The sequence below is a fragment of the Phalacrocorax aristotelis genome, chromosome 3 (assembly GCF_949628215.1).
Source record: "Phalacrocorax aristotelis chromosome 3, bGulAri2.1, whole genome shotgun sequence".
NCBI classification, from domain to species: Eukaryota; Metazoa; Chordata; class Aves; order Suliformes; family Phalacrocoracidae; genus Phalacrocorax; species Phalacrocorax aristotelis.
This window is the reverse complement of record NC_134278.1, coordinates 104,597,234-104,608,988: the sequence shown is the minus strand read 5'-3', so window position 1 is coordinate 104,608,988 and position 11,755 is coordinate 104,597,234. Positions and strand designations below refer to the sequence as shown.

General features: G+C 35.9%; 1 protein-coding gene across 1 annotated transcript in view; it reads right to left on the bottom strand.

Annotated features, from left to right (window-relative positions):
• Nucleotides 1-11,755, bottom strand: part of USH2A (usherin) — a 391,200-nt gene that overhangs the window by 175,166 nt on the left and 204,279 nt on the right. The window contains exons 35-36 of the mRNA XM_075088896.1: nt 5,750-5,901; nt 1,685-1,847 (exon numbers count right to left, since the gene is read on the bottom strand). Of these exons, the coding sequence (XP_074944997.1) occupies nt 1,685-1,847; nt 5,750-5,901 (315 nt within the window). The remainder of the gene's footprint in view (nt 1-1,684; nt 1,848-5,749; nt 5,902-11,755) is intronic.

Sequence of the window (11,755 nt, the reverse complement as noted above, 5' to 3'; positions counted from 1 at the left end):
TCTCTAGCTGCACAGCTTTGCAACATTTAATACCATTTTGATGGTTTGAGAGACGGGATGACAACTGAGGATGACATGACTTAGAAAGCAAGCAGAAATTTTCTCTGCAAAAACAATGCAAGATTAAACACAAGGGGAATATGGCTTTTGCATTATTCACCCTGCTGCCTTGGCGGAAATGGCTGTGCTGTCACAGGTCCAGCCAAAATGTTGCTCCTTTTTTTCAAATTGATCATCACTCCTTCTCCTCATAATCTTACAAGTGCTTCACAGCAGAATACATCAAAGCCTTCATTGCATAAAAAAGGGACACAACAGCCTTTGTGAGGGGTCAGCTGAGACTGCCTACCGCACATTACACTCTTCAATGAATGTGTTTCTCCAAACAGCACACAAACAAGTTCATTTATATACCACTTCGTAGAGGACAGCAATTACAGCGTGTATGTTCTCCTTAGCACCGATACTGGAAACAACAAATTGTTCTCGTTCTGAGTAAGAAAAGAAGGCAAGTTATGAAGCCACCACTGATTCAATTCTCTATCTGCTACTGCATTTATAATACTGATTAAATCTGCGTACAGTACATAGAAGGATTAAATGTCATCCAAACATTATTTTCAGCCACAATTTTGTATTATAGGAAAACATTGTTATAGTTGCCTGATGTCAATCATGCTATTTAAAGTGCACTAAAAATTAATGACAACATTGTTAGGTATAATTCGAAAACATTATTTGTGTACAATATTTTATTATTTATTGTACCTTAGAGCATTCTTAATAGCTCAAATTGACATATTAAATGCTCACACGCATTTTGTGAACGTTCATTTTTATTCACTGCCCAAGTATTTTACATTTTTGTAATAATTAGAGGACACAGCATTTTACTTTCAACTGAAAAATATGCATTTTGTGTAATCCATTTGGAAAAAATGTCCATTTACATTCTTTAGTGCCTTATATAGTCTTTTACGCAAGGGTAACATCACTGTCTAACTCTACCGCTCTGATTTAGCAACATTTTCACTGAGGACAACATTGCTATGTTTAGGTTTAAAAGGCACAAGAGAAAAAAACCCACAACATAAAGCAGTGGAAACAAAGCAGCAGCCCATGATACAATAAGGTTGAACAGATAATTGTTACTTTTCAGGCTTCTGTATCATATGGTGAGTTTGTTATCTAAAAATAGTTGATTTTCTTTTCCTTTCTTCTTTTTAGGAATAAGCATCTGATTTCATTGCATACTTTTTTAGGCAGGTGGCTGTTTGCAAGTCTTACTTCTTTACCGCAGCTGAGATAAATTTCAAATATATTCACAATCAACCATATTACGAACAGCTCTCATGAACGGCTCCCACTTACAGAAGCAAACCAAACGAAATTTTGTGAGTATAGCTTCCTTATCTGAGTGAAGGTTGTGAGATAAGACTCCATGTGTATATCTAGAGACTAAATGAGTGCAGAGGGCTTATCTTTATTTACCAATTTATGTGTTTGTACAAATGTAAAGTACCATAAATCAAAGCAACAGTTCTTAAAGAATAAAATTGATAATTCTAAAATAATCAATGGAGTGGCAAAAGCAGCAGAAAAATTAAGTATTAAAAGACATTTTTAAAAAATTGAAATGGAATATCAATGCTATCATTAGACTTATAAAGGGAAAAAAAAATACCTTGATCAGCATAGAAGAGACCAGTGACAAGGACTGTGTAGGTCAGTTTTCCATTAGGTTTATTTGGGGCAAGCCATTTGAATTTAACTTCTCTGGACCCATCAACAGTAGCAAATGTATCAACTCTTCCCTCGGGGGACGCTTCCATGGTCCGAGCTTCTACCTGTAAGTTCAGCCATGCAATCAGGTTTGTTGCCATAGTTTACAAACAGAGGAGGAGTGAGAAATGCAAAATTTTAAGAAAAGCTATTTCTTTAGAAAAAAAGGTAACTAATGCTCTACGCATCCTAATTTTAAGCATTTAACTTTCCTTTCATCTACATTTGTTTGAAGCTGGCCAGCAACTAACATACTTTATACTAAGACCTCTGTAAGGAACAGGAAGTAAATAGTGGAAAAGAATGAAAGATTCATTTCTTGAAAACACCGTTGCACCTCGTGTGGATGAATGATCTCAGTTTAGCATTAGGGAAGGAAGCAGCAACAGAAGATGACAAAGTTTTTTGTTTCTGCATTTTAAAAAACAACTGTAAGGAACACATATTTAAACGCTGTAGTAAATTACTATAGATATTTGACAGAGAAAAAAATATCCTTTGCAGATTATTGGTCGTCCCCTGAATTAACTTCGAATTTCACCTAACAAATTTAAGTTGCAATAAAAATTAGATCTTTAAGAAGAAACAAAATATGATAAAAGAGCTGGAAAATGTAATGAATATTAAATAATTTTTATATAAAGAGATACTCATGCAATATTATAGAAATGTAGCATTTAAACTTCACAACTTGTAGTAAACATTCAGTGCTATGGGACAAAATAATTTTCTATTAGGTTATTTATGGTAAATAAGTTTGTTTCTCATACATTATTTATTTGGTGTTTTCTAGGGTATAAGATGGTTTCACACCTTTCTAAGTGCCTCTCAGCTGCAAGTTCATGGGAGTGCTAATAAATGCTATTTTTAATCTGCCACACCTGCTCTGTCATCAAAATAACCAAACATACTTTCTCTGTCCTTGAAACATGAATGTTTTACTTTTTAGAATGTAAAATTCGGAAAGCTTATTGTTTACAAGTGCCAGGCTGTATCTTTGATGTGCATCAATATCTCTACATGTGCTTCTACATTCATACACTCTATTATATTTAAAATAGGTGAGCAATTGCAGCAAAGTCAACAGGATAAAGTACATGCTTAAAGATAAACAAATGCTTCAGGGGTTTATTGGATCAGTGCCACATTGATTATTTGGGTATTTCAGTCAAAAACATCCTTATGGAAGAATTTGACTAAACTGTGCTTTCTAGACTCAAATAATTTCCTGTAAAGTTGTGCTGCTAAATGCAGGTACTCCCATCTCACCACATCAGAAACAAGGAGAAATGAATACCAACTATTCTTTCTACTGAAGGGATTAAAATATTCTTAAAACATATGAATTTGTAGCAATTGGTACTGGACCTTAAACAGCTGCAACAGCTGTATTGTCTCTAGCATTTTTTTTATGACCAGCTATTCTTTTCAGGATTAAAAAAATATTGAAACACTGCTTAGAATCAGTGTATGTAGTATCCTCTACAGCTACACCTCTGCAGTATAGTTTCAGAATAATATTTTGTGTTAAAAAGGCAGTCTGTATATAAACATATGGTATGGAAAACCTGTTTCGTCGTTCTTTTTCTAAACGTTACTTTGTACACAATTCTGTGATATTTTCAGATGTGTTTATTATTAACTTAATAAAAAAATACTCTGCTATCATGTAAGTAACACTAAGTCTTAGGACAGGAAAAATAATAATATTGGGAAAACATTTTCATCCATCTACGTTAAAAAAAAAAAGTACTAGTATACACATAAGCTAAACCCCTGAAATTTAAGTTTAATAGCAGTGGTTGAGAGGACAAATACCCAGTGTTTACAAGATATTTACAAGAGCTAACACATTTCAAAACCAGCAGAATATCTGTTCTCCTGAATTCCTCTAAACAATCTATTAGAGGTTACACTATTTCTTGAAAATGCATATTTTTATTCCTTTTTAAGCAACAAAACCCAATTAGAACAGACACAAAAGCAATATCTGGGCTTTACTAGGAAGATATTAAAATTTAGCATTTCTTAATTTACATGTTACCAGTTAGCATCTCACATGACAACAAATCAGTCACTGAACAAAGTTAAACAAAAGCTATCTAACCTAAACTGAAACACAGTAACTTCTAATGCACTCATAACCGACTAAGATCTTCACAGACACCTTCAGAAACATAAACTGGAGAAATTCCATATTTAGGATAGTCACATAGCATTCATTAATTGATTAGGGAACATTAAGCACAAGATCAGCAACAAAAATACCTGGGAGATGTTTCCTATGCTATTTAGTGGCAAAATATTTTGTGTTTTTTGGGGGGGTTTGGCAGATTTTGGTTTTGGGGTTTTGTTGGGTTTTTTAAGTGTTGGATTTATTCTGTAATTGATACAAAAATCTTTCAAAAAATCAAATTAAGATGCTGTGCTTTAACTTCCTGGCAGCACTTAGATGAGCCTAAATAAAGATGTAGTCTGTAGTCTTAGTCTTCAGTTCCTGTGATTAGAGATGGATCCCTGGCTTTGGAAAACAGTTTGTGTACTGATCATGGGATGCAGATGAGTACCAGCTACAGCGATCCCTACTTTGAATTGTTTCAAAAGTCAAGTTACAAGTCTGGAATTCAATGAAGTGAAAAAAGGTTACTAAAAATAATTTTTAAAACCCTAACTACTGCCATTCTATTCTGTCCTTTTGATACCTATTTGATAAGATAAACGTACTGAAAACACACATATTTCACCTGTATGCAAAGTCTGGTAACAACTTGACTTTAACATCACTACTAACACAATGGATTAGGTTATGCACATTGAATACCTTAAAGCAAGGTTTGGTTTTGGGGTATGTGTGAAGTTGTAAAAAATGTACAAGAAAAACTGGCAAAAAGCCATTCAAGCTGTTAACGGTAAATATCCTTCAAAGTAGAGCATGCTATAAAATGTTTAATGGTTATAAAGTCTAGTCATCTTCTACAGATAGATGATGTTACCAGCATTTGAAAGAAAGCAATCTTGGAAGGAATTTTAGAAATTAGACTAACGAATTATATCATAAAAATAAAACCTGAAAGTTCTTTCCAGAGCACAATATAACAACATTATAAATTCTGATGGAAAAATAAACAGAACAACACGAAAAACTCCAAAATCTTCCCTTTTTTTTCCCTTTCTTCCTCTTCTTCTTAGCAAAATTAAAAGTGCACACATAAAGCTGAATTAAACAAAAAATTAAATCTCAGAATTACCACAGGTTTCTTAGTTATGCTTGAAAACAAAACCAAGCATAGTAAATATTATTCCAGTTATTCATCAGCTACAGTACTATGAAATTATACTGGATTTATCAGTTCAGCTATATATCTAAAAACCTTTAACAAAATAAAAAAGCCTCAGAAGGCTTGTTTTTCAAATGTCAAATTTAATATTCCTCTATTCTCAAATCCTGAAAAAAATGGGGTGTTGTACAAGACTGTTAAAACATGTCCACTGTAATATTTTGATCACATTCTTGCATTCAAAAGATATTTATGAATCACCATATTTTCCTTGCTCCTGTTGCCATTCCTGGCTTCTACAATTCTCAAATTAACTTCATTCCTTTCAGTCAGGCATCTAGAAAGTTGCTTATTACTGGAACAGTAATGACGCTTTCATTATATACATCCTTATAAATCTGGCTAAAGCACATCTGCACCTTTCAAACATATTAGCTCTATTTAATTTCAATAATGTGTGTTTCAGCCTCAAATTTTTCCTTTCTTCACTGTACCTGTGTTCTACTTTGGAACGGTGCCTAACAATGACCTATCAAATCTTTAGCAGCTCTTAAACAGGATTTTTTTTTTAAATGTCACATTTTGCCAGATGGGTTAGTACTGACCAGAGTGAATCATCACCATTTACTCTGATATTCACTGCCATCTGACATTTATTACACTCCCAGAATGCAAATTAAGGTACTCACCAATGGACCCAAAGCACAACCTTTTGCAGTACATGCCTGGACTCTGAAGGAATGCAGACTCCAAGGAGCAAGTCCATAAGCATAACAACTTAGCTGTGATGAATTTTGCATCAGAACACCATCCATATACAATCCATAGCTGGTAATAATACCTATAAAGCAATGTGATAGCACTCAATATCTGAAGAGCTGCAGAGTTTAGAAGAAAACTAATTCTACAGACATTAGGGTGGTAGTAGCAGTATATCAAACAGCTTACAGTTAAGCAGGTAAGCATTTAGCAGGACAGTGTATGCAACACTTAGAGGAAACACACTCCCATCCTGAACTGCTGAAAACCTCACAAGTGGATTGCACCTTTTGAAAACAATTACGCTGTTCCAAAGATTACTCCTGAACAAACTTGTTTCTAAATAGCAGCTAACACCACCTTAGAATCAGGAAAACTCAGGCAACTCTGTTTCACAGCCTACTCTGCATAAGGCTATTGAAACAAGAAGTGGAAAGGCACACAAAATCACCTCACATCACATCTTAACAGCTTTAGACTTAGGAAAAAAGCAGTGATCTACAATGTAATTGAAATGGAAGGACAGCTCAGGCCAGTGCTAGAACTATAATAAATCAGTTACAGTTTTGTCACACAAAACACCTTATTGATACTTATTCTTGTTGATAATTATTTCAGATTTCCTGCGTTTTGCCAACAAACTAGATAATTCATTAATTCGGGTTTGGGTATTTTTTGGAAAACAGTTTTACTCACTTTTCTAAACAAAACCACAAAATAGTATGGATTACTGTTTCCTTCTCAGTGTGCAGTAGAAAAAATCCTGAAGTAAACCATGCCTTACCTACTCAGTCTAAAGAAGGAAAACATATTTGCGAACTCAAAACAAACATTAGCAAGACTTTTAGGTAGAGGACAGAATTCTCCTCCTGGTGTAATTGGCTAATACTAACTTGAAAACTGCAGGTGATTGTTTATCTCATTCATAAGGAAATCTAAATTTCTCTTCTTCCAAAGGTGCATGATAGGACAGCATGAATCCTGTACAGAATATGCATACACAGTGTTTTTAATTTAATGAACCAAAGACTGAATTTTACAGATTTGCTTAGACTTTGGAAGTTAAGCTTTTTTTTCAGGGCTATTCCTCCATCTTTCACACTTCTAAATATTCTCCTTTTTTAAAAAGCTGTTGAAGTGTGAAATCTTAATGGCAATAAATGCAAAGCTATAGGATTCATTAGAAGTGAGTTCAGTTCAGAGGATGCCTTCTAATCTTCCCATTATAGAAAACATCTTCACATTGTAAGAATATAGCTCAGTTCACCTTTCCTTCTCTTAAAACTGAATTGTTTGAAACTACATTGAGGAAGATTCTGTTTGAAATTGAGAAAAGATTTTCCTCTCTACTGAATGGAGGAAATATTTTGTAAATAAAAGTGTATACACAACTGTTTCAGCTGAGCTTTGAAGAGTTATACTTCAGAAGATTTATACACTAAAGCAATGCAGAGCTGAGTATGGTGAAGTGATTCACTGACTCCTTGATTCTTTTCTCTCCCAGAAAAGTGAGAGGCTAAACTCAAGTCAGACAGCAGACGTGTGTGTGGGAGGAAGTCCTGGTAGATCTCACACTATCAATCCTACCACATTTGACAGGCTTCCTAAAGCAAAATTCCCTTGTGGTTCCATGTCTAGTTGCTTGTAAAGTAAAGGTACTAATGGTCGATATTTGCCCTTCATAGAATAAACAAATTATATATATATATATATGTATATATGTGTGTGTGTGTTATATTTATCTCAGAGGGAAAATGTGAACACTGGCATTAAGGATGTGTTTTACAGAGGAGGAAAAAAAAAATACACTGAGGTACTTTAAGTACCTATACCAGTAGCACTAACTCATTAAAGTAATGGACATATCATTATTATTTCCTTTCATATTTATGCTAACAGCATGAATCATAATGAGATCATTTGATACTAATGTGGGTGTCATATGTACCTCTATGGGAACCCCACTGTAACTCAGTATTAATTAACTGGACCGTTACTTTGAAGTATTCCCAAAACCACAGGACTATGCAGCATCTACACTCCGAGGAGCAGCTTGCTGGTCAACGCTGTGAGCTTTTGTTAGTCCTCCCAGTATTGTCAGAGAACAATCATCTCTGATCCATTATCTCTTGATTTTACTTCTGCCTTTGCCTTATACAACTCTGATGGAGAAAATTACAGAATGAAAAGAAATAGAAAAGGACATCTCAGAACAAAAGGTCTAGTAGTCTGACTTTGAGATGTGAAGGCATTTTTCTAAATTAGGCAATAATTCTTTTTGGCCAGGAATAAATAACTTAGCCTCTCTATTTCACCAGTATATGTTTCCAAAGCATACTGAGAAGAAGTTTAAAGTTGGCCCAAAGTTTACATACTTCTCAAGACTTGCCAGGTTTTCCTGATGTTTACCATCCATTAAATATTGAAGAGGATAGCAAGTTTTTGTGATTTACAAGGCTCCGTGAGCAACACATGGTTACCAAGAAAAGACGCAGTTTCTTCATAATTACTAAGTCTAGGTAGCTAGATTAAATCTTGGTTTCACTGAAGACAAAATCTATACTGACTATCGTAAAATTATGTTTCACTTTTCAAAAGAAATCTAACAATGCTAATTAAGCTTAAACTGAAGAAAGCTCTTCCCTTTTTCTTCCTCCTCTCCTCTTCCTGCATAAGGCCATATAATCTGTTAGTAATATTCCAGACATTAAAGATGAAAAGAGGTTTTGAATCTAAAGTGCTACAAGCACTTTACACTTAAGGTACAATCTAGAGGTCAAATCTTAAGCAAATATACTTTTACCTACATCAGCTTCACTGACTACAAACACAAGTCATCTCTCACAAGCACAAGGATTTGCAGGAAAAAGTACTGGATTAGTTCACTGAATAACTTTATAAATCAGTTTTTACTATACCTAATATTTCCCATATAAATTTCATGTAGCCTTGGTAGATACAGTCCAGACCAAGACTTGATTTTTTCTATGAACTATACTCAAGTAAACTAAAGTTTTTGAAAAGGGACCACCTAAGGAAAATTTTCAATGGTGAAACGAGATACGGTCACTTTTTTATGTGAATGGATTTTAAAAGAGCAGACCTCAAACTATACAGCAGACTATAAAGGATATGCTCTGAAAATACATGATTATTTGTTGAGGCAACTAGAACAGTGAAGGCCAAAACAGAGTACCTGATACACATGTCGTTTCACAAGCCTTTCCATATCTTGCCCTCAACTAAATGGTCAATATTGCTTATATTACATTATCTACATATGTGACATGTATGTGACATAAATAGAGGAGGGTTCTGCTGTGAAGTGGCACACCTCTGGGCCATGTTCCATCAACCATTTTACTGTCGGTTAGAAAATAAGACAAAAGAAAATGTGCATATGACAAATAAATTCAGCATATCATCTTCCAAATGTCTTTTTTCTACACCTGGCACGTAAATGACATTTCTGAAGCGACTTTCAAAAAGAACTAGGTGTCTCATTTCCCACGTTCTATGAAATGAAAAATTTTCACAAAATACTGTCTATTGTCCTTAAATTCAACCAAAAATGGAGCCCAGAAATGCAATATCTACATTTGGATAGCATTAGCCTTTGACGTCTAGATGGTCCCTTATCTCAAAGCTTAACTACCCACAATGCACCATCTTTATGAAGAAGCCAAGTAGCCTTTAATCCTATTTGCCACCTTTAGCCTCAACATTAGCATTTTAATCCCCCTTAACTTTTTCTAATTGGTGGCAAGAAGCTGTGCTCCATATATATCAAGAAGGCATAGTAACATCTATTCTGTCCAAACCCTGGTCAGCCTACACACACATTCAACATCAGCAACAGCTTATAAACTTCCTCAGCCCTTAGAAATAAACAGTAACTTCTGTCATTTAGTATCAGAAGAAAGGAGGAGGGAGATAAAGGAATGGTCCCAGAGATCTACTAAGGAAATGACAATTTAAGATACGCAAATCTTTGCAATTCTGAGGTTTCCTCCTGAAACAAATCCAAGTTCCGTAATTTCAAAAAGCACTACTTACACCTAGTACACTGAAAATCACCAAGTTTGAGCCAATGAAGTCAAAAGTGGGAAACAGTTTCTATCTTTTTGCAAAAAAAAAGAGCTACATTAGAACTTCTGACTATGAGAATACTCCAGTAAAATGCTGAAGAAAGAAAATTTAAGGGAAAGCTCCTTCTGCTGGTCTTTCTCATATTTCAGTCTTCTCAACCATGATATTTTTCAGCCTCCTACACATTTTTAAAATACTGACACAGAGAGTGATTATAAATGACGTGGCCACTGGGCAGCCCAAAAGATATGCTGAGAATGAACAAAACAAAGTCACTGAACAATGCAAGCTTTCCTGATTAAGCAGTTGCTCAGTGAAAATTTTTAGGACTTTTTTTTTTTAATTCTTTTTATGAAATAAGAGTTGGAAATGGGAAATTGGAAAGAAAGAAACAGGAGAATGGGAAAATGTGCTATTGGTTATATGATCTTTTTGAAGAAAAGTGGGGGAGAAGAAAGAAGATAAATGAGAGAAAATTTGCACATCTCTTCTTGATCACTGTGCAAATGTGAGCATGTTATGGTGAAAAAAACAAAGTCCCTGCTCCCCTGATGTCCTTCTGGTTACCAAATGCTCAGAAGAGCAATTCTTCCACTCTTTTCCACTCAGCAAAAGCCCACAGATGAAAAGCAGCAACCTTTCCCAGCAAGGCAGAACAGCAGCAGATGACTTCCCTGCATCTATTCTATCAGTTCTGACCCTAAGAAAAATCCTCTAACAGCAATATGTACAGTATCTACATATCACCAAAAAATAACAATACCAAGGGAATATGGGCTGCAAACAGTGAGAAGATGTGAAAGTACCTAAGAATATTTTTAAAGGGGAGAAATACACATAACAGGCCTACACAAGGTGTATTCCGGATTAGAGGGGAGTAGGCTATATGGCAAATTTGGTAATTACGTAAATGCATGTTCAAAACCACAATATAGAGGTGAACAGCGTTGTCACTGAGGCTGTTGGAACCTCCAGCTTCCATGGATGAAGGGACAAAGGACAGAAGAATATAATTTTGTTTATAAACCTCCCCTGATTCTTATCACATCTGTTGCTCACCCAGTTCATATTCACAGCTTTCCTGACAAGCCACATATTCTATTTCCTAGAATGATAGAATCATGTAGGTTGGAAAAGACCTTAAAGATCATTGAGTCCAACCATTAACCTAAAACTGCCAGTTCACCACTGAACCATGTCCCTGAGCACCACGTCTACACATCTTTTAAATACCTCCAGGAACAATGACTCCACCACTTCCCTGGGCAGCCTGTCCCAATCCCTGACAACCATTTCAGTGAAGCAATGTTTCCTAATATCCAGTCTAAACCTCCCCTGACACAACTTGGGCCCCTCTCCTTTTGTCCTATCACTCGTTACTTGGGAGAAGAGACCAACACCCACCTCGCTACAACCTCCTTTTGGGTAGTTGTAGAGAGCGATAAGGCCTCCCCTCAGCCTCCTCTCCTCCAGGTTAAACAACCCCAGTTCCCTCAGCCGCTCCTCATAAGACTTGTGCTCCAGACCCTTCACCAGCTTCGTTGCCCTTCTCTAGACGCACTCCAGCATCTCCGTGTCTTTCTTGTACTGAGGGGCCCAAAACTGAACACAGTATTTGAGGTGCGGCCTCACCAGCATCAAGTACAGGGGGACAATCACTTCCCTGCTCCTGCTGGCCACGCTATTCCTGATACAAGCCAGGATGCTGTTGGCCTTCTTGGCCACCTGGGCACACTGCTGGCTCGTGTTCAGCCAGCTATTGACCAACATACCCAGGTCCTTTTCCACCAGGCAGCTTTCCAGACACTCTTCCCCAAGCCTGTAGCGTTGCATGGCGTTGTTGTCAC